Consider the following 27,920-nt stretch of genomic DNA (forward strand, 5'->3'; position numbering starts at 1 on the left):
TAGTCGCTTGTATTGCTCCCTTATAATGAGCTTACAGGTGGCCATTGGCATGCAGATATCCTCTTTGTCTTGGAGAAGGGGGATTGTAGTGCCAGATCTGGCCAGCTCGTCCGCTATACAGTTGCCCTCGATGTCCCGGTGGCCCGGGACCCAAATCAGGCAAATTGCTGAGCCATCTCGTGCAGAGATTTGCGGCAATCTGCCACGGTGGCCGAGTTCGAGGAAATCGCATTTAGCGATTTGATCGCAGCCTGGCTGTCGCTATAAATGTTTAGCTTGGTTGCCGTAACGGCAGCCGCTTATGGGCAGTCTAGAGCCTCCCTGATTGCTATGACTTCCGCTTGAAAGACACTGCAATGATCTGGGAGTCTGAAGGAATGCCTTATGTTTAGCTGTTCAGAGTAGATTCCCCCTCCGACTCTGTCGTCCAGCTTTGATCCATCTGTGAAGATGTTTATGGCCCCATCTGGGCCTGGGAGTCTCTCGAGCCATTCGTCTCTGTAAGGGATGATTGTGTCGAAGGGAGTGACTCATGTTTAGTAAATTTGGGATAATTGTCTTCTTTCTTTTACGTTGTTTAGTTTTTTGTGAACACACTCTTGCGTTCCCGTCCTGGTTTTTTCGTCTTTCGTTCACCGTCGTCGTTTTATTTCTGTGATGGCCTCTTCCTTTCTCGTCGTCTCCTTAGCGATGGCATGCTCGTCGTTATCTTAGCAATGGGATCATCGTTGTTGCTCATTGTGTTTAGGGATCGTATCTTCGTTTTCGCTCGTTGTGTCTAAAGATCTGATCATCATTTGGGCTTTGCGTACGATACTGCACACCAACCCACGTATATATCAATTTATTGTACGTTTCACAAAGGTACAACCAACTTGCTACCGCTCAAATGACAGAAAACCAGAAATTTCACATCGGGCATGTAGTATCCCCTGGTGGGTAGTGCGAAAAATCCGAGGGCACGTCCGTGGGTACCTACGAGTGTCAGCAAAACGGAATATGTAAGAATCGTCGGGAATAAAAATAAAGAAAACAACGATCGAAGGAAGGGGCTGGAGAGATGGCAGATTATCGATGGATAATATATGTATGTATTTCAAACGCTTCTCCATCGATTCTTCTATATTGACAAACGAAATGAAATAAGCCACTCTAAACGGGATCCCTGACAAAATTTATCATCTTTCATTCAGGTTATGGAAATTCTTTCATTTAAAAAAGTTTAAGTTTTAAACCAGAAACTGGAAAAATTGTAGTAGTTTTTAGTGGCATTATAAGTGAAAAAAATTAATTAACAATGGCTTACCCGAAAAATACAGACACCTGTCTGGATAGCTCCCCCGGATACTTCCATCGGCAGAGGGAGTCACGCTCCCCCCACCGCCTACCCAGAAGGCCACGAAAGGTGCGAGACGTAAGTGCCGAAAAGAATATCAGGGCAGAGCACCGGCAGCGGGAAGGGGATCTCTTGGGATCGAAGGCAGTGGCCTGCGAGGGGCTGCGGTACGAGGCTACACGGGCGCGGAGTCCGAGTCGGAGGAATGCGGAGGCCAGGAACACTTTGCGGCTGAGTACCACCATACAGGAGATCCGTCGAAGATTCCGCCAGAAGCTAGACGAGGAAGAAGAGATCCGATATCAAAGGATAATCGAAGCGGAGGAAGAGGAAGCGAGGAGCATGAGCGCGAGACCGGACGAGAACGGTGTGGTCGCCCTGCTGGACGTGCGATCCATAAAGGAGTCGAAGGGGCAGATTCCAGTGTCGTTCGATTGTCCGCTCATGACCGATGACGTCCCCGTGATTACTATATCCTCGACGACTCTCGCCCGGGTCATTGGCCCCCTGCCGATTCCTCCCGATTTCTCGGTGGCCGCTCGCCTAAATCTGGAGAAGAAGCTGCTGAGGGTGAACGCGAGGCTGGCGTTCTCCGCGTTTGGGGACCTGGTGGATCGGATCAACGATCGTGCCATACCGCGGACGGAGGATATGCAACTGTTCTTCCGCTTCGCCGACGTCCTGCAGTTCCAGATGTATCTGTGCCACCGGCCAAAGCAGCACCGCTACTTTGTCCTCTGCTATGTCCTCAAGGACCGGCAGGACTTCATGGCCCACGTCACGGTGCCCTGCCCCCTGTTCCGGGAGTTCGTTTACTGCTACCCCCAGACGATGGGCAACATCCACTACGTGGAGGATATGTTCCAGCTGACGCCCGTGCCCCCCCAACTCTCCTACTGGCTAAAGGTCATTTCGAACCTGATCACCGGCCGCTTCCTCAACGATCGTTTTGGGGAGCTGACCTACATGCTCTGTCAGCCAGAGGAGCCGCTGTTGGCTCTCACCAGACTACCAGGTGACTGACAAATTTAACGTTCAAAATTTGTAGAATGTAGAAATTTAACAGACATTCTTTGATGAGAATAAAAGCTTGAACAGAAAACGTTCTTTACATACTATTAAAACAAATTTATATCTGTTCAAAACATGAATTGTTATTTTTGATTAAGAATAATGCTGTGCATTTTCTCGGTCATTATTAAGTAGACCATGCAACAAGATTAAAACGAGGGGGAACGTTGTGAGTTGCTGCGGACACCGCAACTCTAGAGTTATACCCGATACTAAGTCAGTATGGCTCTCCTCCGGCAGACGCCGCTAATATTTAACGACACGACAAAGAGTGCGTGCGAGAGAGACAGAAAATCAGTCTGAGCGTGACGTCGGGCGCTGCGTAGCCACTGCAAATTGATTTGTTCCTTTTGGCTATAAAAATTATCTGATCTGATCCAGATTCAGCAATCTGATAGATATGGTCGTTATCTATGATTCTGCGTTTTTAGTTTTCTCAAATCTGCAATATTGTGGATGCAACAGAATTTCGTCCTTTGTGGGGGCGGATGGGGGTGGGGCGAAATTCTGAGATATACGTTTTATAGTGACATCTTAAAGGAGTGTGTGCACCAAATTTGGTTACTCTAGCCTTAATAGTCTCTGAGATTTGTGGTTGCCTCAGATTTTCGTCCTTTGCGGGGGCGGAAGGGGGTGTGGCGAAATTTGGACAGGAAACGGTCAAGGTCCGATATCACAGGAGTGTGGATACCAAATTTGGTTGCTCTGGCTTTTATAGGTTCTGAGATCCTTGAACTCATATTTTGCAATTGGCAAAACCGACCATGAAACCTGTGTGTTAGAGTGAGACAGAGCGAGAAAGAGTGATATTGTTTTCGTGATTCTGGCTGTAATAATTATACGATCTGGTTCAGATTTTGCACTCTAGAAGATATAGTAAACTTCTACGATTCTGCGTTTTTAGTTTTCTCGTATCGTCGAAATTGTGGATGCCACAGATTTTCGCCCTTTGTGGGGGCGGAAGTGGGCGGGGCAAAGTTTTGAAATATTTTTGGAGCAGTGACATATCACAGAAGTCTGGATCCAAAACATCGTTGCTCTAGCTCTTATAGTCTTTGAGCATTAGGCGCTGAAGGGGACGGACAGACGGACAGACGGACAGACGGACGGACGGACAGACGGACAGACGGACAGACAGACATGGCTCAATCGACTCGGCTATTGATGCTGATCAAGAATATATATACTTTATAGGGTCGGAAACGATTCCTTCTGGACGTTACACACATCCACTTTTACCACAAATCTAATATACCCCAATACTCATTTTGAGTATCGGGTATAAAAAGTCGACGCTGACTTTTTCTTCTAGTCTTGCAGCTCAAAAATGATATATAAATTATGGCTCTTTGTTGTATTGTTAGTTTAATATTTGGTTCAAAGGTAAGCTTCCTTTTTTCCACATATGCAACCTTGAATAGCTATTGAAATCAGCTATCAATCGCCCCTGAAGGCTGTGTAGCTTTAGCTACATACAAGTCCATACAAAAAGGCATAAGTCAGTTAGAAGTCATCATTTACCCCAGGGCTATCAAGACAGCAGAGCTTGGTGCCATCTATGTTTGTAAATATCTATGTTTGTGAGAGAGAACGAGAAAGAGAGATCGAGCTCCTCCTCCTTCATAAAGTGTACATACATATATATTTTTGGTCAGCATCAATAGCCGAGTCAATTGATCCATGTCTGTCTGTCCGTCCTTATGAGCGCCTAGATCTCAGAGACTATAAGATCTAGAGCAACCAAATTTGATATCCACACTCCTGTGATATCGAACCTGCACAAGTGCATTTCGAAATTTCGCCCCACCCCCTTCCGCTCCCACAAAAGACGAAAATCTGTGGCATCCATAGACCTCAAAGACTATTAAAGCTATAGTATTCAAATTTGGTATCCACACTTCTGTGATATCTCACTGTTACAAGTTTATTTAAAAATTTCGCCTGGCCCCCTTCCGACACTGCAAAAGACGAAATCTGTGGCATCCAAAATTTTTAAGATGCGAGAAAATTAAAAAACTTATAGACATAAGCGTAGAAAATAACCATATCTTCATAAATGTGTGCGCACTCTGGCGGAGGTAAGCCGTACTGACTGAGTATCGGGTATAAGTGTAGAGTCGCGGCCGTAGCAGCGACTCACAACGTTCACCCTCGTTTTTAAATGAGTTCGAGTATTTAGTTATCTAATTTTATTCAATTTGTAAAAACGTTATCAAAATATTATCAGCAGATAGTCCGAGTCCAGATTTCCTTTGGCTCCGGTCCTAACTTTGTCTTCAATAACAAGATTGGTCTGGACTGTTGCTGCTGCAGTGGCTTCACCAGCCAGTTGATGATCAAGGCATCCTGGCTCCTAGTGATGATCAAGGCATCAACTGGCTGAGGTTACCACTCCAGCAGCAACAGTAAAGAATAATTTTGTTCTTCAAGGCAAATTATTGTGAAGGTAATGTCGTCACGCGAATGCATCGCAAGGTGGCGTCGCTCTGCATTTCGTTCCGTGCTCCCACCTCCTTCAAAATTCCATCTGTCAAGGTCTTCAAAGTGTCTTCCGCTTCTTGATGGGTGGTGTCGGTGGGTCCGAAGTATCAGAAGAATCGGTTGTTGCTGGCGTTCCATCGCTGTGGTCCCATCGTTCTTCAGCAAGCAAAGATGTCGATCAACCAATTGAAAAATACTTTATTCACAAATACTCACAGAACCATCGGTGAAGATTCCTATGTCTGTTGAGAGTGCAGAAAGAAGCTAACGATGGCTGAGAATTTCCATTTCAAATGGAATGGACCTGCAGTGTTGAGCAGCGACCGTCTTTTAGTAGGTGCGCAAACTGCAAGCAGCGCTATTTCATGGAATTACCCCACTAGTATATGTATGTATTTCAATATGTACAAGGTAAATGAACACATCAAATACCTACCACTTGCAGACGCTGACCATTTACTTAATTGAATTCGAAGAATTGGCCGATCGTAGCACTGCGAAGCGGTGTTCACCACATTGCTGCTCCTGCTAAATGTGTAAATTGTAAATCAATACTACTTACAACATGAACAAAAGAACAAGTCACAAACTACTGACTGAAACTAAGCGGGTGGCTGTGTTATTTAAGAAATTCCAGAACGGTAAACAGGGTGGTGGCCTATTGCTTAGGGCTCTTGCTAATGACCAAGGCAGTGGAGGTAGCATGCAAAATGATATCTGCCTCTGGTATGTGTTTTCACTGAGGCAGATGTACTACAGATCCAGAGTTTCATATCCATATATGAATAACTAGAAATATATGGAACCAATAAGGGTATACCTTAGGAGGTGGACACGAACATCCCAGATTTAAGCAAATGCCAGTCGATGCACGAAAACACGAAGCTATAAGTTATTTAAAGACGTTCTGAAGTATTTCGTTGGGAATTAAAGACTCTAAATAAATAAAATAAAATAAAATAAAAACAAAACCATACCATACAAAAAATTTATAGAAAATGCCGAAGTTGAAGGAATGTAAAAAAAAAGGTAGAAGGCTGAATATAAAATATTTTTAATTTTTCTTTTCATTTTTCGGATATCGGCGCTTTGATATTACATATTTATTACGGTCAAACAAGCTTTGAACAAGCTCCAAAAAAGGTATTAATTCCAAAAACTTAAAACCTTTTCTATACGCGATTATTAAAAAAGAGTATAGGGGTATCTTCGTTTTCGCTCGATGTGTCTAGAGATCTGATCATCATTTGGGCTTTGTGTACGATATTGTACGTTTCACAAAGGTACAACCAACTTGCTACCGCTCAAATGACAGAAAACCAGAAATTTCCCATCGGGCATGTAGTATCCCCTGGTGGGTAGTGCGAAAAATCCGAGGGCACGTCCGTGGGTACCTACGAGTATCAGCAAAACGGAATATGTAAGAATCGTCGGGAATAAAAATAAAGAAAACAACGATCGAAGGAAGGGGCTGGAGAAATGGCAGATTATCGATGGATAATATATGTATGTATTTCAAACGCTTCTCCATCGATTCTTCTATATTTTGACAAACGAAATGAAATAAGCCCCTCTAAACGGGATCCCTGACAAATTTATCATCTTTCATTCAGGTTATGGAAATTCTTTCATTTAAAAAAGTTTAAGTTTTAAACCAGAAACTGGAAAAATTGTAGTAGTTTTTAGTGGCATTATAAGTGAAAAAAATTAATTAACAATGGCTTACCCGAAAAATACAGACACCTGTCTGGATAGCTCCCCCGGATACTTCCATCGGCAGAGGGAGTCACGCTCCCCCCACCGCCTACCCAGAAGGCCACGAAAGGTGCGAAGCTGCTGAGGGTGAACGCGAGGCTGGCGTTCTCCGCGTTTGGGGACCTGGTGGATCGGATCAACGATCGTGCCATACCGCGGACGGAGGATATGCAACTGTTCTTCCGCTTCGCCGACGTCCTGCAGTTCCAGATGTATCTGTGCCACCGGCCAAAGCAGCACCGCTACTTTGTCCTCTGCTATGTCATCAAGGACCGGCAGGACTTCATGGCCCACGTCACGGTGCCCTGCCTCCTGTTCCGGGAGTTCGTTTACTGCTACCCCCAGACGATGGGCAACATCCACTACGTGGAGGATATGTTCCAGCTGACGCCCGTGCCCCCCCAACTCTCCTACTGGCTAAAGGTCATTTCGAACCTGATCACCGGCCGCTTCCTCAACGATCGTTTTGGGGAGCTGACCTACATGCTCTGTCAGCCAGAGGAGCCGCTGTTGGCTCTCACCAGACTACCAGGTGACTGACAAATTTAACGTTCAAAATTTGTAGAATGTAGAAATTTAACAGACATTCTTTGATGAGAATAAAAGCTTGAACAGAAAACGTTCTTTACATACTATTAAAACAAATTTATATCTGTTCAAAACATGAATTGTTATTTTTGATTAAGAATAATGCTGTGCATTTTCTCGGTCATTATTAAGTAGACCATGCAACAAGATTAAAAAAAGTCGACGCTGACTTTTTCTTCTAGTCTTGCAGCTCAAAAATGATATATAAATTATGGCTCTTTGTTGTATTGTTAGTTTAATATTTGGTTCAAAGGTAAGCTTCCTTTTTTCCACATATGCAACCTTGAATAGCTATTGAAATCAGCTATCAATCGCCCCTGAAGGCTGTGTAGCTTTAGCTACATACAAGTCCATACAAAAAGGCATAAGTCAGTTAGAAGTCATCATTTACCCCAGGGCTATCAAGACAGCAGAGCTTGGTGCCATCTATGTTTGTAAATATCTATGTTTGTGAGAGAGAACGAGAAAGAGAGATCGAGCTCCTCCTCCTTCATAAAGTGTACATACATATATATTTTTGGTCAGCATCAATAGCCGAGTCAATTGATCCATGTCTGTCTGTCCGTCCTTATGAGCGCCTAGATCTCAGAGACTATAAGATCTAGAGCAACCAAATTTGATATCCACACTCCTGTGATATCGAACCTGCACAAGTGCATTTCGAAATTTCGCCCCACCCCCTTCCGCTCCCACAAAAGACGAAAATCTGTGGCATCCATAGACCTCAAAGACTATTAAAGCTATAGTATTCAAATTTGGTATCCACACTTCTGTGATATCTCACTGTTACAAGTTTATTTAAAAATTTCGCCTGGCCCCCTTCCGACACTGCAAAAGACGAAATCTGTGGCATCCAAAATTTTTAAGATGCGAGAAAATTAAAAAACTTATAGACATAAGCGTAGAAAATAACCATATCTTCATGAATGTGTGCGCACTCTGGCGGAGGTAAGCCGTACTGACTGAGTATCGGGTATAAGTGTAGAGTCGCGGCCGTAGCAGCGACTCACAACGTTCACCCTCGTTTTTAAATGAGTTCGAGTATTTAGTTATCTAATTTTATTCAATTTGTAAAAACGTTATCAAAATATTATCAGCAGATAGTCCGAGTCCAGATTTCCTTTGGCTCCGGTCCTAACTTTGTCTTCAATAACAAGATTGTTCTGGACTGTTGCTGCTGCAGTGGCTTCACCAGCCAGTTGATGATCAAGGCATCCTGGCTCCTAGTGATGGTCAAGGCATCAACTGGCTGAGGTTACCACTCCAGCAGCAACAGTAAAGAATAATTTTGTTCTTCAAGGCAAATTATTGTGAAGGTAATGTCGTCACGCGAATGCATCGCAAGGTGGCGTCGCTCTGCATTTCGTTCCGTGCTCCCACCTCCTTCAAAATTCCATCTGTCAAGGTCTTCAAAGTGTCTTCCGCTTCTTGATGGGTGGTGTCGGTGGGTCCGAAGTATCAGAAGAATCGGTTGTTGCTGGCGTTCCATCGCTGTGGTCCCATCGTTCTTCAGCAAGCAAAGATGTCGATCAACCAATTTAAAAATACTTTATTCACAAATACTTACTGAACCATCGGTGAAGATTCCTATGTCTGTTGAGAGTGCAGAAAGAAGCTAACGATGGCTGAGAATTTCCATTTCAAAAGGAATGGACCTGCAGTGTTGAGCAGCGACCGTCTCTTAGTAGGTGCGCAAACTGCAAGCAGCGCTATTTCATGGAATTACCCCACTAGTATATGTATGTATTTCATTATGTACAAATGAACACATCAAATACCTACCACTTGCAGACGCTGACCATTTTCTTAATTGAATTCGAAGAATCGGCCGATCGTAGCACCACTGCGAAGCGGTGTTCCACACATTGCTGCTCCTGCTAAATGTGTAAATTGTAAATCAATACTACTTACAACATGAACAAAAGAACAAGTCACAAACTACTGACTGAATCTAAGCGGGTGGCTGTGTTATTTAAGAAATTCCAGAACGGTAAACAGGGTGGTGGCCTATTGCTTAGGGCTCTTGCTAATGACCAAGGCAGTGGAGGTAGCATGCAAAATGATATCTGCCTCTGGTATGTGTTTTCACTGAGGCAGATGTACTACAGATCCAGAGTTTCATATCCATATATGAATAACTAGAAATATATGGAACCAATAAGGGTATACCTTAGGAGGTGGACACGAACATCCCAGATTTAAGCAAATGCCAGCCGATGCACGAAAACACGAAGCTATAAGTTATTTAAAGACGTTCTGAAGTATTTCGTTGGGAATTAAAGACTCTAAATAAATAAAATAAAATAAAATAAAAACAAAACCATACCATACAAAAAATTTATAGAAAATGCCGAAGTTGAAGGAATGTAAAAAAAAAGGTAGAAGGCTGAATATAAAATATTTTTAATTTTTCTTTTCATTTTTCGGATATCGGCGCTTTGATATTACATATTTATTACGGTCAAACAAGCTTTGAACAAGCTCCAAAAAAGGTATTAATTCCAAAAACTTAAAACCTTTTCTATACGCGATTATTAAAAAAGAGTATAGGGGTATCTTCGTTTTCGCTCGATGTGTCTAGAGATCTGATCATCATTTGGGCTTTGTGTACGATATTGTACGTTTCACAAAGGTACAACCAACTTGCTACCGCTCAAATGACAGAAAACCAGAAATTTCCCATCGGGCATGTAGTATCCCCTGGTGGGTAGTGCGAAAAATCCGAGGGCACGTCCGTGGGTACCTACGAGTATCAGCAAAACGGAATATGTAAGAATCGTCGGGAATAAAAATAAAGAAAACAACGATCGAAGGAAGGGGCTGGAGAAATGGCAGATTATCGATGGATAATATATGTATGTATTTCAAACGCTTCTCCATCGATTCTTCTATATTTTGACAAACGAAATGAAATAAGCCCCTCTAAACGGGATCCCTGACAAATTTATCATCTTTCATTCAGGTTATGGAAATTCTTTCATTTAAAAAAGTTTAAGTTTTAAACCAGAAACTGGAAAAATTGTAGTAGTTTTTAGTGGCATTATAAGTGAAAAAAATTAATTAACAATGGCTTACCCGAAAAATACAGACACCTGTCTGGATAGCTCCCCCGGATACTTCCATCGGCAGAGGGAGTCACGCTCCCCCCACCGCCTACCCAGAAGGCCACGAAAGGTGCGAAGCTGCTGAGGGTGAACGCGAGGCTGGCGTTCTCCGCGTTTGGGGACCTGGTGGATCGGATCAACGATCGTGCCATACCGCGGACGGAGGATATGCAACTGTTCTTCCGCTTCGCCGACGTCCTGCAGTTCCAGATGTATCTGTGCCACCGGCCAAAGCAGCACCGCTACTTTGTCCTCTGCTATGTCATCAAGGACCGGCAGGACTTCATGGCCCACGTCACGGTGCCCTGCCTCCTGTTCCGGGAGTTCGTTTACTGCTACCCCCAGACGATGGGCAACATCCACTACGTGGAGGATATGTTCCAGCTGACGCCCGTGCCCCCCCAACTCTCCTACTGGCTAAAGGTCATTTCGAACCTGATCACCGGCCGCTTCCTCAACGATCGTTTTGGGGAGCTGACCTACATGCTCTGTCAGCCAGAGGAGCCGCTGTTGGCTCTCACCAGACTACCAGGTGACTGACAAATTTAACGTTCAAAATTTGTAGAATGTAGAAATTTAACAGACATTCTTTGATGAGAATAAAAGCTTGAACAGAAAACGTTCTTTACATACTATTAAAACAAATTTATATCTGTTCAAAACATGAATTGTTATTTTTGATTAAGAATAATGCTGTGCATTTTCTCGGTCATTATTAAGTAGACCATGCAACAAGATTAAAAAAAGTCGACGCTGACTTTTTCTTCTAGTCTTGCAGCTCAAAAATGATATATAAATTATGGCTCTTTGTTGTATTGTTAGTTTAATATTTGGTTCAAAGGTAAGCTTCCTTTTTTCCACATATGCAACCTTGAATAGCTATTGAAATCAGCTATCAATCGCCCCTGAAGGCTGTGTAGCTTTAGCTACATACAAGTCCATACAAAAAGGCATAAGTCAGTTAGAAGTCATCATTTACCCCAGGGCTATCAAGACAGCAGAGCTTGGTGCCATCTATGTTTGTAAATATCTATGTTTGTGAGAGAGAACGAGAAAGAGAGATCGAGCTCCTCCTCCTTCATAAAGTGTACATACATATATATTTTTGGTCAGCATCAATAGCCGAGTCAATTGATCCATGTCTGTCTGTCCGTCCTTATGAGCGCCTAGATCTCAGAGACTATAAGATCTAGAGCAACCAAATTTGATATCCACACTCCTGTGATATCGAACCTGCACAAGTGCATTTCGAAATTTCGCCCCACCCCCTTCCGCTCCCACAAAAGACGAAAATCTGTGGCATCCATAGACCTCAAAGACTATTAAAGCTATAGTATTCAAATTTGGTATCCACACTTCTGTGATATCTCACTGTTACAAGTTTATTTAAAAATTTCGCCTGGCCCCCTTCCGACACTGCAAAAGACGAAATCTGTGGCATCCAAAATTTTTAAGATGCGAGAAAATTAAAAAACTTATAGACATAAGCGTAGAAAATAACCATATCTTCATGAATGTGTGCGCACTCTGGCGGAGGTAAGCCGTACTGACTGAGTATCGGGTATAAGTGTAGAGTCGCGGCCGTAGCAGCGACTCACAACGTTCACCCTCGTTTTTAAATGAGTTCGAGTATTTAGTTATCTAATTTTATTCAATTTGTAAAAACGTTATCAAAATATTATCAGCAGATAGTCCGAGTCCAGATTTCCTTTGGCTCCGGTCCTAACTTTGTCTTCAATAACAAGATTGTTCTGGACTGTTGCTGCTGCAGTGGCTTCACCAGCCAGTTGATGATCAAGGCATCCTGGCTCCTAGTGATGGTCAAGGCATCAACTGGCTGAGGTTACCACTCCAGCAGCAACAGTAAAGAATAATTTTGTTCTTCAAGGCAAATTATTGTGAAGGTAATGTCGTCACGCGAATGCATCGCAAGGTGGCGTCGCTCTGCATTTCGTTCCGTGCTCCCACCTCCTTCAAAATTCCATCTGTCAAGGTCTTCAAAGTGTCTTCCGCTTCTTGATGGGTGGTGTCGGTGGGTCCGAAGTATCAGAAGAATCGGTTGTTGCTGGCGTTCCATCGCTGTGGTCCCATCGTTCTTCAGCAAGCAAAGATCAACCAATTTAAAAATACTTTATTCACAAATACTTACTGAACCATCGGTGAAGATTCCTATGTCTGTTGAGAGTGCAGAAAGAAGCTAACGATGGCTGAGAATTTCCATTTCAAAAGGAATGGACCTGCAGTGTTGAGCAGCGACCGTCTCTTAGTAGGTGCGCAAACTGCAAGCAGCGCTATTTCATGGAATTACCCCACTAGTATATGTATGTATTTCATTATGTACAAATGAACACATCAAATACCTACCACTTGCAGACGCTGACCATTTTCTTAATTGAATTCGAAGAATCGGCCGATCGTAGCACCACTGCGAAGCGGTGTTCCACACATTGCTGCTCCTGCTAAATGTGTAAATTGTAAATCAATACTACTTACAACATGAACAAAAGAACAAGTCACAAACTACTGACTGAAACTAAGCGGGTGGCTGTGTTATTTAAGAAATTCCAGAACGGTAAACAGGGTGGTGGCCTATTGCTTAGGGCTCTTGCTAATGACCAAGGCAGTGGAGGTAGCATGCAAAATGATATCTGCCTCTGGTATGTGTTTTCACTGAGGCAGATGTACTACAGATCCAGAGTTTCATATCCATATATGAATAACTAGAAATATATGGAACCAATAAGGGTATACCTTAGGAGGTGGACACGAACATCCCAGATTTAAGCAAATGCCAGCCGATGCACGAAAACACGAAGCTATAAGTTATTTAAAGACGTTCTGAAGTATTTCGTTGGGAATTAAAGACTCTAAATAAATAAAATAAAATAAAATATAAACAAAACCATACCATACAAAAAATTTATAGAAAATGCCGAAGTTGAAGGAATGTAAAAAAAAAGGTAGAAGGCTGAATATAAAATATTTTTAATTTTTCTTTTCATTTTTCGGATATCGGCGCTTTGATATTACATATTTATTAAAGCTTTGAAAACAAGCTTTGAACAAGCTCCAAAAAAGGTATTAATTCCAAAAACTTAAAACCTTTTCTATACGCGATTATTAAAAAAGAGTATAGGGGTATCTTCGTTTTCGCTCGATGTGTCTAGAGATCTGATCATCATTTGGGCTTTGTGTACGATATTGTACGTTTCACAAAGGTACAACCAACTTGCTACCGCTCAAATGACAGAAAACCAGAAATTTCCCATCGGGCATGTAGTATCCCCTGGTGGGTAGTGCGAAAAATCCGAGGGCACGTCCGTGGGTACCTACGAGTATCAGCAAAACGGAATATGTAAGAATCGTCGGGAATAAAAATAAAGAAAACAACGATCGAAGGAAGGGGCTGGAGAAATGGCAGATTATCGATGGATAATATATGTATGTATTTCAAACGCTTCTCCATCGATTCTTCTATATTTTGACAAACGAAATGAAATAAGCCCCTCTAAACGGGATCCCTGACAAATTTATCATCTTTCATTCAGGTTATGGAAATTCTTTCATTTAAAAAAGTTTAAGTTTTAAACCAGAAACTGAAAAAATTGTAGTAGTTTTTAGTGGATTATAAGTGAAAAAAATTAATTAACAATGGCTTACCCGAAAAATACAGACACCTGTCTGGATAGCTCCCCCGGATACTTCCATCGGCAGAGGGAGTCACGCTCCCCCCACCGCCTACCCAGAAGGCCACGAAAGGTGCGAGACGTAAGTGCCGAAAAGAATATCAGGGCAGAGCACCGGCAGCGGGAAGGGGATCTCTTGGGATCGAAGGCAGTGGCCTGCGAGGGGCTGCGGTACGAGGCTACACGGGCGCGGAGTCCGAGTCGGAGGAATGCGGAGGCCAGGAACACTTTGCGGCTGAGTACCACCATACAGGAGATCCGTCGAAGATTCCGCCAGAAGCTAGACGAGGAAGAAGAGATCCGATATCAAAGGATAATCGAAGCGGAGGAAGAGGAAGCGAGGAGCATGAGCGCGAGACCGGACGAGAACGGTGTGGTCGCCCTGCTGGACGTGCGATCCATAAAGGAGTCGAAGGGGCAGATTCCAGTGTCGTTCGATTGTCCGCTCATGACCGATGACGTCCCCGTGATTACTATATCCTCGACGACTCTCGCCCGGGTCATTGGCCCCCTGCCGATTCCTCCCGATTTCTCGGTGGCCGCTCGCCTAAATCTGGAGAAGAAGCTGCTGAGGGTGAACGCGAGGCTGGCGTTCTCCGCGTTTGGGGACCTGGTGGATCGGATCAACGATCGTGCCATACCGCGGACGGAGGATATGCAACTGTTCTTCCGCTTCGCCGACGTCCTGCAGTTCCAGATGTATCTGTGCCACCGGCCAAAGAAGCACCGCTACTTTGTCCTCTGCTATGTCCTCAAGGACCGGCAGGACTTCATGGCCCACGTCACGGTGCCCTGCCCCCTGTTCCGGGAGTTCGTTTACTGCTACCCCCAGACGATGGGCAACATCCACTACGTGGAGGATATGTTCCAGCTGACGCCCGTGCCCCCCCAACTCTCCTACTGGCTAAAGGTCATTTCGAACCTGATCACCGGCCGCTTCCTCAACGATCGTTTTGGGGAGCTGACCTACATGCTCTGTCAGCCAGAGGAGCCGCTGTTGGCTCTCACCAGACTACCAGGTGACTGACAAATTTAACGTTCAAAATTTGTAGAATGTAGAAATTTAACAGACATTCTTTGATGAGAATAAAAGCTTGAACAGAAAACGTTCTTTACATACTATAAAAACAAATTTATATCTGTTCAAAACATGAATTGTTATTTTTGATTAAGAATAATGCTGTGCATTTTCTCGGTCATTATTAAGTAGACCATGCAACAAGATTAAAAAAAGTCGACGCTGACTTTTTCTTCTAGTCTTGCAGCTCAAAAATGATATATAAATTATGGCTCTTTGTTGTATTGTTAGTTTAATATTTGGTTCAAAGGTAAGCTTCCTTTTTTCCACATATGCAACCTTGAATAGCTATTGAAATCAGCTATCAATCGCCCCTGAAGGCTGTGTAGCTTTAGCTACATACAAGTCCATACAAAAAGGCATAAGTCAGTTAGAAGTCATCATTTACCCCAGGGCTATCAAGAAAGCAGAGCTTGGTGCCATCTATGTTTATAAATATCTATGTTTGTGAGAGAGAACGAGAAAGAGAGATCGAGCTCCTCCTCCTTCATAAAGTGTACATACATATATATTTTTGGTCAGCATCAATAGCCGAGTCAATTGATCCATGTCTGTCTGTCCGTCCTTATGAGCGCCTAGATCTCAGAGACTATAAGATCTAGAGCAACCAAATTTGATATCCACACTCCTGTGATATCGAACCTGCACAAGTGCATTTCGAAATTTCGCCCCACCCCCTTCCGCTCCCACAAAAGACGAAAATCTGTGGCATCCATAGACCTCAAAGACTATTAAAGCTATAGTATTCAAATTTGGTATCCACACTTCTGTGATATCTCACTGTTACAAGTTTATTTAAAAATTTCGCCTGGCCCCCTTCCGACACTGCAAAAGACGAAATCTGTGGCATCCAAAATTTTTAAGATGCGAGAAAATTAAAAAACTTATAGACATAAGCGTAGAAAATAACCATATCTTCATGAATGTGTGCGCACTCTGGCGGAGGTAAGCCGTACTGACTGAGTATCGGGTATAAGTGTAGAGTCGCGGCCGTAGCAGCGACTCACAACGTTCACCCTCGTTTTTAAATGAGTTCGAGTATTTAGTTATCTAATTTTATTCAATTTGTAAAAACGTTATCAAAATATTATCAGCAGATAGTCCGAGTCCAGATTTCCTTTGGCTCCGGTCCTAACTTTGTCTTCAATAACAAGATTGGTCTGGACTGTTGCTGCTGCAGTGGCTTCACCAGCCAGTTGATGATCAAGGCATCCTGGCTCCTAGTGATGGTCAAGGCATCAACTGGCTGAGGTTACCACTCCAGCAGCAACAGTAAAGAATAATTTTGTTCTTCAAGGCAAATTATTGTGAAGGTAATGTCGTCACGCGAATGCATCGCAAGGTTGCGTCGCTCTGCATTTCGTTCCGTGCTCCCACCTCCTTCAAAATTCCATCTGTCAAGGTCTTCAAAGTGTCTTCCGCTTCTTGATGGGTGGTGTCGGTGGGTCCGAAGTATCAGAAGAATCGGTTGTTGCTGGCGTTCCATCGCTGTGGTCCCATCGTTCTTCAGCAAGCAAAGATGTCGATCAACCAATTGAAAAATACTTTATTCACAAATACTCACAGAACCATCGGTGAAGATTCCTATGTCTGTTGAGAGTGCAGAAAGAAGCTAACGATGGCTGAGAATTTCCATTTCAAATGGAATGGACCTGCAGTGTTGAGCAGCGACCGTCTTTTAGTAGGTGCGCAAACTGCAAGCAGCGCTATTTCATGGAATTACCCCACTAGTATATGTATGTATTTCATTATGTACAAATGAACACATCAAATACCTACCACTTGCAGACGCTGACCATTTTCTTAATTGAATTCGAAGAATCGGCCGATCGTAGCACCACTGCGAAGCGGTGTTCCACACATTGCTGCTCCTGCTAAATGTGTAAATTGTAAATCAATACTACTTACAACATGAACAAAAGAACAAGTCACAAACTACTGACTGAAACTAAGCGGGTGGCTGTGTTATTTAAGAAATTCCAGAACGGTAAACAGGGTGGTGGCCTATTGCTTAGGGCTCTTGCTAATGACCAAGGCAGTGGAGGTAGCATGCAAAATGATATCTGCCTCTGGTATGTGTTTTCACTGAGGCAGATGTACTACAGATCCAGAGTTTCATATCCATATATGAATAACTAGAAATATATGGAACCAATAAGGGTATACCTTAGGAGGTGGACACGAACATCCCAGATTTAAGCAAATGCCAGCCGATGCACGAAAACACGAAGCTATAAGTTATTTAAAGACGTTCTGAAGTATTTCGTTGGGAATTAAAGACTCTAAATAAATAAAATAAAATAAAATAAAAACAAAACCATACCATACAAAAAATTTATAGAAAATGCCGAAGTTGAAGGAATGTAAAAAAAAGGTAGAAGGCTGAATATAAAATATTTTTAATTTTTCTTTTCATTTTTTCGGATATCGGCGCTTTGATATTACATATTTATTACGGTCAAACAAGCTTTGAACAAGCTCCAAAAAAGGTATTAATTCCAAAAACTTAAAACCTTTTCTATACGCGATTATTAAAAAAGAGTATAGGGGTATATTACTTCCATGGCGGATGTGTCGAGTCGGTATAGCCATGTCTGTCTGTCCGTCCGCCAGTGCGTCCGTCGGTCTTGTTTGATGCCTAGTTCTTAGAGGCTATAAAAGCAAGATCAAGTTTTGCGAGCAGACTCCTGTGATATCACACTGAATCAAGTCTGCTTCGAACAAGAACAGAGAGAGTCAGATGTAACATCGTTTCCGCTCGTTTCATTGTTATGAATAACCAAGACAATTTTGCAAGCTTATATTGTGACGAGTCCAATAATATGAGTCCAATATTGTGACTTTTACCACTCATAGGGGCATTGCCCTTAACCTCCGTTACAGTACCGGCTCCCCTCCCGAGCTGACTTTTCGTCTCCCTTTTCCCTACGTTTTGTGAACAGTTTGAGCGCTGTGTGTCACGTAAATCTCTTCAATGTAGCTCCGTCCCGCTCTTATTGGCCGTCTCCCCCCCGGACGGGTCCTCAGCCGTAACTTAAACTTCAAGCTGTACGCGGAACCGTACACAATTTAAAATTTTTGCCAGCCGCACGCACTTAGGGGGTGGCAAGGGTGTGTTTTGGGTGTAACAGTGAATTAATTCAGGCAACAGAAAGTGGGAAAGCCCCATAATTAAGATGAGCGTTCACGGGGCAATTATGTGACATCGACTCGCCAATTTTTGCAGTCTGGGTGCAGTCTGAAAGTCTTTGGGGAGGAAGGTAAGGCACAGTGGACTAAAAATGATGAGTTAGGGGTAAAAAACAAACATTTGAGATTGCTGTCACAACAAGACTCAGCTCGAAACACCAAATAAAGATTTTGCCACTCAAAAAAGAAGCCTTGGATAAACCTGTCAATAGAAAAAAACGAGAAAAAGAGCGTAGGTGATTATTTTAGACATTTAAAAACAAAAACAGAAAATAAAAACACCCGGATATATTTGCTTTTTTTTAAAGAACCAACCAGAATGAGCTGTGAAGAAGCATCGGGCGATAAGGCGGTTGACCAGCATCCGAACATGCACCAGGCCATTGTCGGGTTGGTGGAGCATGCCAAACGCCTGAAAATGTTGACTGTGGACGGAATCGGAGCGGAATGGTCCGTAAGCGTTGGCCGACCGACGAGCTCCGGCCAAGGCTGGCGCGGGCCTGCGCTCCCATCTCGCTTTCTTAAACGCAATAGGAAATTTGAAACCAAGATGTTGCGTCTGTTGCGGCGCTGGGATTCTGATCGTGAGGCTACCACAAAGCCACCAGCACCACCACCGACCCAACAATCGTTGGCAAACGCCCTGAAACTGACCAGCAATATGATCGAAAGCTACAAAACGTCAGAGATCCAGGTTGACAAGTTGATTGAGGAATCGCTGTCCCTGTACAGCAACCTAATCACCCAGACACAGATGAATCGCAACATCCAGCTGATCCAACAGCTGGAGATAGAGACAAATGACCGCATCCTGGACCAGCTGCACATCGACTTTGATTTGGAGTACGAGTCCGGGAATGTGCTGGCGAACCCTCGTAGCAACTTCCAGCCCTTCCAGTGCCCTTCGTGCTCCAAAGGATTTCCAGAACAAAAGTCGGTGGGCATCCAAACTCAGGAGCATTACTACTTTCCATCGCTCCGAGGCCAGGATGGCGCTCTCGTCGTGGCTGCCATCGTCAATATGGACCATCCTAAGGGTGACTCCAGCCAGGGCGGCAGCAACAACTCGATGGAGGAGATAGTCCAAGGTCTGAAGGGTATCTCTAACTTTTGCCAGATCATGACCAACTATAACGACCGTTTCAAACACAACAAAACTGTATTGACCTGCGGAGACGTATCGAAGGCAGACACTCAGTTGCTCCAGGACAAAATTCGTGTTCGGTGCCAACTCAATATTTGCTTCTACAAAATGATGATCGTAGCGGAGTCCGAGCTAATGAACCAACTTTCACACAAAGAAGAAGCCATTGGGACAGGCGGAGCAGGTGCCGATGCCGGTGCCGGTGCCTGGGACGAAAGCTGTGGCGATGGCCAGGCAAAGATGTAAGGCCACCTGTAATAATATAACCACATCAATAAATGTTGCATATATTTTGTTAACGTTCGACACACTGTGCACGACTCTCCCTCTAGATGTGCATCCTCGAGTGTGTACATACATATGTACATATGTATGTATGTATGTATGTATGTAAGAGAGCAAACTTTTCTTGTTAAGCTGCAGATTGAATGGCGCCGGTAAACACAAATTGAGAGGCAGGAGAACGCCGTGGGGGCGCCGCCTCGATCCCCCCACGCACCCCCCATTCCGCCTTCTGCCGCCAGTGATTGAGCCAAATCCATGCTCATAACTAATTGCCAACCCCGACGAAGTCGCCGTCGCCGTCGTTAGTAGCCTTTGGCAGCACTGCAAAGTTTAAATTAAGTTGCGTGTCATAGTCGAAAAGTTTTCCACTTATTCAAAAGAAGAACGTGCTCCTCCTGTCCTGTAGTACCCAAGAATAGGAGCAGTAGCAACAGCACCAGCATCAAGCCACAAACATGTAAAAACAAGAAAAAAAAGAAAAAAGGCTGCATAAGTATGTAATATCCGGGCCCGAAGCCCTCAATTTCTCTGCAGCTATGTACATACATACATACATACATATGTATATGTAGGATCCTAATATTATTCACAGTGAATTTTTGTCTGTTTTCTGTCCACGAACTCACTACGAGATTGTTTACAGTGGCATCTTACGTTGCCTCCTTTACGACTTACCGTTTGCTATTATCCACTGCCTGTCCCATTATTATCATTATTATTTTGGAGCAACAAACGCGATGCAAACGCAGTAAACAGTTATAGTTTAGAAAATATTAACGAAAACTGTCCAAACGAATGCAATTCACCGAAATGCAATGCATGTTGGACTGATTCAAATCAAATCACGCACGGGGGCTTTCATCTAACATGGTTTTAGCTATTGGGAAGCAACAAATGACACTATGCAATAGAATGGTCGAAAGCATATCAAATATAAAGATACAGGATCGCGCCTTAAAAGTAAATTAGCATCTGAGCTGGCCTCAGAACAAGGGCATTCAACTTTACTCCTTGTAAAACGAGCCAGAAGTGCCCTCTGTATCAAAGAAAACCATGAGAAAACTAGTTGCTAGGTAGTATGGAGTTGAAGAAATGTCGCGTCAAATGACATGAAGTGTATGCAAGAGAAGTTGTGGGCTGAACTAGGCCCAAATGTATATGCACCTAAACAGAATGAAAGCGGTAATAGCATTGAGGGAAATACTGCGAGACGAGCATTCTCGAATGGTAAGATATTTTTTCGTCTGTTTTAGATTTGGATTACAAAATCATTCACACTTCTTCTAAGCACATAATTGATTCCGAAAAATGTAAACCCCTACCTTTAGCCCCAAACTGTGCACAAAATATTGGTACAAGGAATTATCATGGTACAATTATGAACACCTCAGAGGCGCGGAAGAAAGTACATACATAAATAGAGCGATAGAAAATTGCATGCCAGAAAATGTAGCCGATTAGCAAAAATTACAGATGTATTCAATAGAGTATTGAGTTCTTCCGATCGATAACATTCAATACTCATATGCTCATCATTGTATTTTCCCGCTTAAGCGGCTAGTTTTACGCACATAGGTGTGTTGGTATTGCTCATGTCCAAAACACAACTGTAACGCCACCAATATTAAATAAGCACTATATTATAAAACGAGGGGAACGCTGTGAGTTGCTGCGGCGACCGCAACTCTACATTTATACCCGATACATACTCAGTATGGCTACATTGACCGACAATGTGTGCGTGCGGGAGAGACAGAAAACGTGTCTGAACATGTCGGGCGCTGCATAGCCACTGCAAATTAATTAGTTCCTTTTGGCCATAAAAATTATCTGATCTGATCAATGGTAGTAGAAAATAATTTATTTTAGCCAGAAAATAATGAATAATCGATGATTTCTGTGGAAAAATCATGCATTTATAATAAAAAAAATAATACATTTTTTTATTTACTTTTCCAATTACCTTTATTTATAAAAAATTATTATTAATTATTTTCTAAGGTGGCCAGAGCTTTGAGTTTTTTTTCTCTTGAGCTCATCTGAAAATGACTATTCTTACTGTTGTGAATAGCCTTCCGAATCACTTTTTCTGCTGGCTCGTTGGGTATTTTCATCTTCACCGCCGCTGAAATAATATTAATTAATTAATTAGTTATTATGTTTTTTTTAAGTTCTTTTAAGACCTACATTCCAGGACATTGTAAAATTCTTTACAATTTTTTAGCGAGCTCTTCCCCGAAGTACCGTCTAAGTTGTATTCCAAAATGAGCTTCTCGTCCAGCACATTTTTTAAGCTGCATGCCATCGATGTGCTCGTCCCCATTAAGTTCCGTAATTTGTTGATCTAATAAAAGAAAATAATGAAAAAATAACAACTAGCTGCCATAGAAGGATAAGCTACCACTCACATAGAAATCGGTGAGCTCCGGAGTTATGATAGAGTTGAAATGCTCCAACTCCATTGTCGACTCTATCGGGAAATTCATGGCATTTGGTGATAGATCTGGCTCTTTTGTGATCTGTAGCTTGAGCAGAGCCACCGCCTCCGCCAATGTTTCTAATAACACATCAACTTTTTTTTCTAAATTAGAAAATTTTTCTGAAATATAAACAACAAAATACATATTAGTATACATGGACTTTAAACTTTCAAATCTATAGCTTACTATTAAATGCAGCCATTATACGTTGCTCTGTCGAAACTGTAATCAAAATTTGTTTGCATTGTGTACAAAGTAATTAAAAATTCATGTACTTACGCGATATTGGCTGCTCTTCTGGCACAGGTTCTGTGAAAACTATGTCAATTGGGTCAATACTTATTTCATACATCAAGCACACAAATTATATACTTACGCTCTGCATCGAAGATTAAACGCCTAATTTTGGAGCCATCCTGCACTATATCAATATCATCCTGAGCTGTTTCAATATCCTCCTGCACTACTTCATTATTTTCTTGGAGAAGTAGCTCTGCGCTATCTAATTCTCTCTGATTTCTAATTTTCTAGCTATCTCATCCCTTTCTTTTTTAACTAATCTTCGCAAATGTCGATTACCAACCATTTTACTATCTTTACTTATTTTAATTTGGTTTTTGTTTTATAATATGAATTACTTTTTTTTATCAATTATTAAATAAGAAAAAAAGCTTTAAAATTTGAAATTATCGCAACCTGTAAATGAATAAATTTAATAAATGAGTGAGTATAAGTTAAATATAACTTTTAATATTATATATATATATATGTATGAGAACATGCATATATGTACAAATATACACTAGTGGACAGCTAAATGTGTATTCATACAAATTTGTGATAATATAATATTTCTCGAAGAAGTAAATTATATTGGACTATAGAGAAACTGAATTTTTAGCACATAATGAACATCACACAAAAGCAGAAATCTAAAACTGAATAAAACAACCCAAAAACTGCGGCAAAACGACTTAACCATCGAAATAATCCGAAATCTAATAGATCAATTTATAATATATTTTTATACCCGATACTCAAAAAACCAAAAGGAACAAATAAATTTGCGGGGGCTACGCTGCGCCCGACGATACGTTCAGACAGATTTTCTGTCTCTCTTGCACGCACTCTGTCGGAGGAGAGCCATACTGAGTAAGTATCGGGTATAAATTAGAGCTGCGGTCGGAGCAGCAACTCACAACGTTTCCCTCGTTTTTAAATATTAATAAGCTTTTTATTTGTGAAAAGCAACGAAATCATTATTTTTTCACTGTCCACATTTAGTTGTACGCTTGTGTTTATATGTATGTAAAATTACCCCATTTTCTTTTTCTTTAATATTTTAATAAGCTACTAATAATTCGGTTCAATTGTATAAAAAGAAAGAATTCGTTCGCTTTTAAAACGGATGTTTTTTTTAACAAAAACAATGTTCACTGTAGGTCAGCGGTGGCCTGTTCATTTACTCCAACAACAACAAAAACAAAACACGCGCAAAAATAGGTACATACATACATACATACCTGCTCGAGCCAAGCCGCACAAATAAGGGTTACTTTTTGTTGCTTTTGTTTTGTTGTTTGTTTTGCTGCTGGACTGCTCAAAAATTGCAATTTCGTGCCCACCGCAGATTATTACAATTCAATTCGCTAATACGGATTTACATATATTCTATTTCTTTATTCTTCTTTTATTCCCGAGCATAAGAGAAGAATAAAGAGATATAATGTGAATGCAGCGAAACATTAATATAATTTGAACACCGTTTTTTCATAAATTTAACTTTTTATACAATTGAGATTTTTTTTTATTTAACACGCGCACAACACATATTATTAATGAATTCAAAACTGCACTTACCTGATAATAATAATAATCACAGCACTTTCGCTTCGTTTGCGCACAATTTGACGATTGCAAATAGCAAATGCAAAACGAAGAAAGAAAAAGAGAACCGAATTACGTTCGGCACGCGCGAAAAAGAAAGAAACACAATTGTTACCCCAGAAATGTACACTACGCAATGATCACAAACCACTTAGTGACATATTTGTGGAAAGCAAGGGACCGATGGCCGTTAATTTGATCAGGATTCAACTATCATGTTGAGTATGTAAAAGGCACTTCAAATCAAGCGGATAACTTGTCAACGATTGCACAGGATACCAACAAGACGTGATCCTCTTTTAACAAAACTGTTGGTTGCAGTCGAAAACGATTCTGTGTCGAAGCTGCAAGGTGAACAATAGAAGGAAGCTCTCAGTAGAGTATAGATACATATTATTGGGTTAAAGTATCTATCTATCTTAAGTATCTACATACACTTGTCACACTAGGGAGTAGTAAAGTCAAAAGCCATGGTAATATCACATACATATATGGTGGCCTGGCATAGATAAGGACATAGAAAAACTTCTAAGCAAATGCGATTGAAGGCAACAGTTGCAAGAAAGCACAACCAAAAGGTCATTGATACCATGGTATCCAGAAGAATCTGTTCGGCAACGCATTCATGTAGACTTTACAGGTCCACTTCCGATATCACCTCTCGTTTCACAGATACGGATTAAACACTAGGCTTAATGCACTAAGACAAATGTTCGACAAATTTTGCTCGAACAAAGCAAAAATATTAACAACTATAAGAGGAAAAGGGATGTTCAGTTTATTGGTCAGCCTATCTGTATTAGAGATTACAGATAGATTAATAGCTAGTTGGTCACCTGCGATAACTGCGACTGTCAAAATTCAGCTAAAGATTCGGAGAACACGACACAACCAGTTAATCGCGGACAGCACCATTCTAAGAGCGGGGAAAGCAATGGCGACACTTCGACTCCAGTTGGTGAGAATATAAAACCCAAAAGCGGACCTTAAGACCCCGTGTTGATGGTAGATTATCTAAACCACAACCAAGCACTATGTTTAATATGTATCTACATATCTTACAAATAAACTCTAGAGGATAGCGGGTTAGATATTTGACCTAACGACTATTTTGAATTTACATTCTAAACGGTAACGCTTGTAATACATTAGGCAGCACTACAGAAGAAGATAAATGTAAGCTGGAGAAGTGACTGGAAGAACTTTTTCCTTCCAATACATTTATGTGCAGAAGTCTCATGTAAAAGACATCACATAATTGTCATCAATAAAAGGGGATGTCTCAATCGATCTGCAAGGGGATTTAAGAAATAAATCTGAGCATTGGTTGTTTTACTGTAAAATTTCCAGCTTAACATATGTAATTTCTTTGGACATTCAGATTATGCAAAAAAACATCGACATTTATAAATGGAATGCCAGTTGCCACATAATGGAATACAGTTTTAAAATTTAATTTGTTTTCAACTTGGTCTGAGGCTGCGGCTTTGGCTTGCGACGTTGCGCCTCCTCGTTGTCGGAATAATCGGCAATTTCACGTCGCTTGGAAAGTGCCAGTGTCCAGCAGAGGATCCACAGGGGCAGGAAGACCGTGCTGACGACAAAGTACAGCCAGTTGCCATAGATCTAATAAGAAGAACGGGGAACGATGTGAAATGATAAGCTGGCGAATGCTTAAATGCAGTACTTACCACACAGTCAATGAGACCGTAAGCAGAGGCATCCATGGCGGCGGTGGCTGCGCGCAAAAGCAGCTTATCAAGCTTCAGCTCAGGGAACTGGTAGAAGCTCATGCACAGAACAATTAAATAGACAACAACCATAGGGTTGAGGAGCACAGTGATGAGACGCGTCAGATTGCGCATTGAACCGTTCCAGTTCTTCTCACTAGTTTCCAAAGCAATCACCACCGGTACTGTGAGGACGGCCACAAAAAAGCCAAGGGCAAAGTTAAGCAGGCCGATGACGATCAGAGAGCAGCCAAAGATGAGTAGGAAGCCCACGTGCAGAAGTTCAAGGCCGCCCGCCGGCAGGACAACGACAAAGGGCAGAATGAAACCGATAAGGGTAAGAAAGCTAAGCACGGATGTGGTCAGTGGCGCAGCGCCCATCGGTATCTCCAGGAAGTACTGCTGCAGTGGCAACACATTGCCCAGATACCCGATGAGCAGTACAGCTGTCAGATAGATCAGCACGGAGCCGTAGGGCAGACCGTCCTCGACAGCGGTGTCAGGCTCAGACCCACTTTGTGTCTCAGCCGATGCTGTCGCTGTCGCTGCCGGTTGCAACTCAAAGTCTAGCGTTGACCAGGTTAGATAGGCCTTGAAGAAAGCGCAGGCGACGAGGGCCACCAGGGCAGGCATGTAATCGCCAATGGAGATGTACCGATCGTTGTTCACAATCACATAGAAGAAGAAGCTCTGATGGAAGCGCTCCAAAAGATTGTTGAGGCTGCGCGCAATACCTTCGATGGCCTTCAGAAGCGGCACGGCCGCCGAGCCGGCGTTACCCTTCAGAGTCGCATGCGTTTGGCGCTTGGCTGCGGCGATGGTCAGGGCATCGATGCGATAGCGGTGGAACAGTCCGTGATTGCCATTGGGCACGCCCGACGACTGTGTCGCCAGCATGGACAGCATCTGGCGCAAATTCTTCTCGAAGACAGTCGGATTGGAGCGACGCTTCTTGCGCAAGGTCTGCTTGTACCCAGATGTGATGCCCTCCCGAGCCATTATGCGCTGCACCAAATTGAACATGTCCAGGTTAGGCAGCTTGCCATTGAGGCCTTCGATCTTTACATCCACATAGTCTGCAAGGCAATTATTAATTGATTTTGCTTTATTTTTAATGACAATAACTTACCAATTTCGAGATCTTGTACTTCGATGTTGAGTGCCGCCTGCAATGAGCCTGCACGTGCTGGCAAGTTGCCTGGCAGCAGGTAGGCCTTACTGACATTCATCACGCGGTCGCCATCATGGTAGGCCTCCAGCCAGGCCTGCATTCCCAACTGCTCCTGTTCGGTGACCAGAAATATCAGATCCTTAGCCCAGTAGTTTTTGCCTGCGGAAGAGATTCAAATTTAATTGTGTGCTCCCATGCGATAGCGGCTCCCTGCTCGACACTTACGTCTAGCGAAATCGGCAAATGCCAGCAGCAGCGGCACACTGGGCGAGATATCCGGGTGCACGGAGGTGGGGGCACGGTAGGGAGCTGTGAAAACAATACCCTCGGTGGAAGCTATGCGAGGCGCCCGCAGAATACCGTATATGTTTTTTCCGTGATACTCCTTGCCACCACCAAAGGGATAGCGGAGGGTGTAGTTGTGTGTATGCGTTTCCAGGCCAAATTCGTTAAATTTGGCCGTAATCCAGGCGTGTGGCGTAGTCGACTGGTGTTCCTTGCGTTCGCGCTGCAGCTCCTCCAAAAGCTGGCTGGCTAGCCGATTGGAGTCGATGCGAATCTCGGGGTAGACCAGACCTAGCCAATTAAAGGAAATCACTTAAAATCGGTCTCAGTCATGGATAGAGACACTCACCTGGCGACAGGGCGTTTTCTGACAGATAGGTGCCGTGGTTGAACTCGGGCAGGGCCAGGCAGGCGAGCCAAACCACGCCGAGAACATAAAAGCCGCTGCACACCTTGCGTACATGCTTTGCCAAACTATCTACTAGCTTGTTTTGCGTCGAGATCGACGGATCTGAAAGCAGGCCCATTTTTTTTCCGCTCCTTACTCACAACTCAAAATTTCCATTAAACAGACGAAACAATAACAATCAAGACAACAACATCTGAATGCAACCGGTAAAAGTGCACACTTATGTCTATCGATGTATCGA

At 42.7% G+C, this 27,920-nt stretch overlaps 5 protein-coding genes and 4 long non-coding RNA genes across 14 annotated transcripts; 4 read left to right on the top strand and 5 right to left on the bottom strand.

Moving 5' to 3' along the window:
• Nucleotides 1-1,187: 1,187 nt before the first annotated feature.
• On the top strand, nucleotides 1,188-7,266 carry LOC117184749 (uncharacterized). Its single transcript, XM_033383572.1, has 2 exons — nucleotides 1,188-1,945; nucleotides 6,770-7,266. The coding sequence occupies exons 1-2, from the start codon at nucleotides 1,298-1,300 to the stop codon at nucleotides 7,181-7,183; spliced, it is 1,062 nt and encodes a 353-aa protein (XP_033239463.1). The 5' UTR covers nucleotides 1,188-1,297; the 3' UTR covers nucleotides 7,184-7,266.
• Nucleotides 4,821-9,029, bottom strand: LOC26533972 (uncharacterized). 3 transcript variants are annotated; one of them, XR_004470197.1, is made up of 3 exons: nucleotides 9,014-9,029; nucleotides 5,105-5,246; nucleotides 4,821-5,044 (listed from the first exon to the last, which is right to left on the bottom strand). It is a non-coding gene; the product is annotated as an uncharacterized lncRNA (long non-coding RNA). The 3 variants fall into 3 exon arrangements; XR_004470196.1 differs by lacking the exon at nucleotides 9,014-9,029 and adding an exon at nucleotides 5,325-5,451 and having other exon boundaries at nucleotides 5,105-5,267; XR_001452514.2 differs by lacking the exon at nucleotides 9,014-9,029 and adding an exon at nucleotides 5,325-5,417.
• On the top strand, nucleotides 8,852-9,172 carry LOC117184750 (uncharacterized). The gene is made up of 2 exons (XR_004470198.1): nucleotides 8,852-8,970; nucleotides 9,023-9,172. It is a non-coding gene; the product is annotated as an uncharacterized lncRNA (long non-coding RNA).
• Nucleotides 9,173-10,184: 1,012 nt separating this feature from the next.
• Nucleotides 10,185-15,131, top strand: LOC117184790 (uncharacterized). The gene is made up of 2 exons (XM_033383671.1): nucleotides 10,185-10,405; nucleotides 14,095-15,131. Exons 1-2 carry the CDS (start codon nucleotides 10,298-10,300, stop codon nucleotides 15,046-15,048), a joined length of 1,062 nt encoding a protein of 353 aa, XP_033239562.1. The 5' UTR covers nucleotides 10,185-10,297; the 3' UTR covers nucleotides 15,049-15,131.
• Nucleotides 12,154-12,834, bottom strand: LOC117184791 (uncharacterized). Of its 2 annotated transcripts, none has more exons than XR_004470261.1 (3): nucleotides 12,700-12,834; nucleotides 12,485-12,647; nucleotides 12,154-12,430 (listed from the first exon to the last, which is right to left on the bottom strand). It is a non-coding gene; the product is annotated as an uncharacterized lncRNA (long non-coding RNA). The 2 variants fall into 2 exon arrangements; XR_004470262.1 differs by having other exon boundaries at nucleotides 12,485-12,626; nucleotides 12,700-12,791.
• A 1,007-nt stretch (nucleotides 15,132-16,138) lies between the features above and the next one.
• LOC26532122 (uncharacterized) lies at nucleotides 16,139-17,013 on the bottom strand. 2 transcript variants are annotated; one of them, XR_001452511.2, is made up of 3 exons: nucleotides 16,879-17,013; nucleotides 16,664-16,826; nucleotides 16,139-16,603 (listed from the first exon to the last, which is right to left on the bottom strand). It is a non-coding gene; the product is annotated as an uncharacterized lncRNA (long non-coding RNA). The 2 variants fall into 2 exon arrangements; XR_001452512.2 differs by having other exon boundaries at nucleotides 16,664-16,805; nucleotides 16,879-16,997.
• A 1,404-nt stretch (nucleotides 17,014-18,417) lies between these two features.
• LOC6901933 (uncharacterized) lies at nucleotides 18,418-19,738 on the top strand. 2 transcript variants are annotated; one of them, XM_015185527.2, is made up of 2 exons: nucleotides 18,418-18,520; nucleotides 18,597-19,738. In XM_015185527.2, exon 2 carries the CDS (start codon nucleotides 18,608-18,610, stop codon nucleotides 19,676-19,678), a length of 1,071 nt encoding a protein of 356 aa, XP_015041013.2. In that variant the 5' UTR covers nucleotides 18,418-18,520; nucleotides 18,597-18,607; the 3' UTR covers nucleotides 19,679-19,738. The 2 variants fall into 2 exon arrangements, with proteins under 2 accessions (XP_015041013.2, XP_015041014.2); XM_015185528.2 differs by having other exon boundaries at nucleotides 18,427-18,524.
• A 1,925-nt stretch (nucleotides 19,739-21,663) lies between these two features.
• LOC26532751 (uncharacterized) lies at nucleotides 21,664-24,149 on the bottom strand. Its single transcript, XM_015185526.2, has 7 exons — nucleotides 24,058-24,149; nucleotides 22,574-22,893; nucleotides 22,477-22,515; nucleotides 22,384-22,419; nucleotides 22,126-22,316; nucleotides 21,905-22,061; nucleotides 21,664-21,842 (listed from the first exon to the last, which is right to left on the bottom strand). Exons 4-7 carry the CDS (start codon nucleotides 22,397-22,399, stop codon nucleotides 21,703-21,705), a joined length of 504 nt encoding a protein of 167 aa, XP_015041012.2. The 5' UTR covers nucleotides 22,400-22,419; nucleotides 22,477-22,515; nucleotides 22,574-22,893; nucleotides 24,058-24,149; the 3' UTR covers nucleotides 21,664-21,702.
• Nucleotides 24,150-25,386: 1,237 nt separating this feature from the next.
• Nucleotides 25,387-27,797, bottom strand: GAA1 (glycosylphosphatidylinositol anchor attachment 1). The gene is made up of 5 exons (XM_001355283.4): nucleotides 27,620-27,797; nucleotides 27,211-27,561; nucleotides 26,944-27,144; nucleotides 25,776-26,890; nucleotides 25,387-25,710 (listed from the first exon to the last, which is right to left on the bottom strand). The coding sequence occupies exons 1-5, from the start codon at nucleotides 27,795-27,797 to the stop codon at nucleotides 25,537-25,539; spliced, it is 2,019 nt and encodes a 672-aa protein (XP_001355319.1). The 3' UTR covers nucleotides 25,387-25,536.
• Between the last annotated feature and the right edge of the window lie 123 nt (nucleotides 27,798-27,920).

The sequence above is a fragment of the Drosophila pseudoobscura genome, chromosome X, assembly GCF_009870125.1.
Source record: "Drosophila pseudoobscura strain MV-25-SWS-2005 chromosome X, UCI_Dpse_MV25, whole genome shotgun sequence".
Classification (NCBI taxonomy): Eukaryota; Metazoa; Arthropoda; class Insecta; order Diptera; family Drosophilidae; genus Drosophila; species Drosophila pseudoobscura.

Excerpts from the sequence above, each read along its gene's own strand:
- LOC117184749 (XM_033383572.1), top strand. The coding sequence starts at position 1,298 with ATGGCTTACCCGAAAAATACAGACACCTGTCTGGATAGCTCCCCCGGA. Across the intron at positions 1,946-6,769 it reads TCTCCGCGTTTGGGGACCTG|GTGGATCGGATCAACGATCG; the intron begins GTGGATCGGATC and ends TTTGGGGACCTG.
- LOC117184790 (XM_033383671.1), top strand. The coding sequence starts at position 10,298 with ATGGCTTACCCGAAAAATACAGACACCTGTCTGGATAGCTCCCCCGGA. Across the intron at positions 10,406-14,094 it reads TACCCAGAAGGCCACGAAAG|GTGCGAGACGTAAGTGCCGA; the intron begins GTGCGAAGCTGC and ends AGGCCACGAAAG.
- LOC6901933 (XM_015185527.2), top strand. The coding sequence starts at position 18,608 with ATGAGCTGTGAAGAAGCATCGGGCGATAAGGCGGTTGACCAGCATCCG.
- LOC26532751 (XM_015185526.2), bottom strand. Across the intron at positions 22,062-22,125 it reads CGGAGCTCACCGATTTCTAT|ATCAACAAATTACGGAACTT; the intron begins GTGAGTGGTAGC and ends TTCTTTTATTAG. Across the intron at positions 21,843-21,904 it reads ATTTTACAATGTCCTGGAAT|CGGCGGTGAAGATGAAAATA; the intron begins GTAGGTCTTAAA and ends ATATTATTTCAG.
- GAA1 (XM_001355283.4), bottom strand. The coding sequence starts at position 27,797 with ATGGGCCTGCTTTCAGATCCGTCGATCTCGACGCAAAACAAGCTAGTA. Across the intron at positions 26,891-26,943 it reads AGTACAAGATCTCGAAATTG|ACTATGTGGATGTAAAGATC; the intron begins GTAAGTTATTGT and ends ATTGCCTTGCAG. Across the intron at positions 25,711-25,775 it reads ACGGTCTCATTGACTGTGTG|ATCTATGGCAACTGGCTGTA; the intron begins GTAAGTACTGCA and ends TCTTCTTATTAG.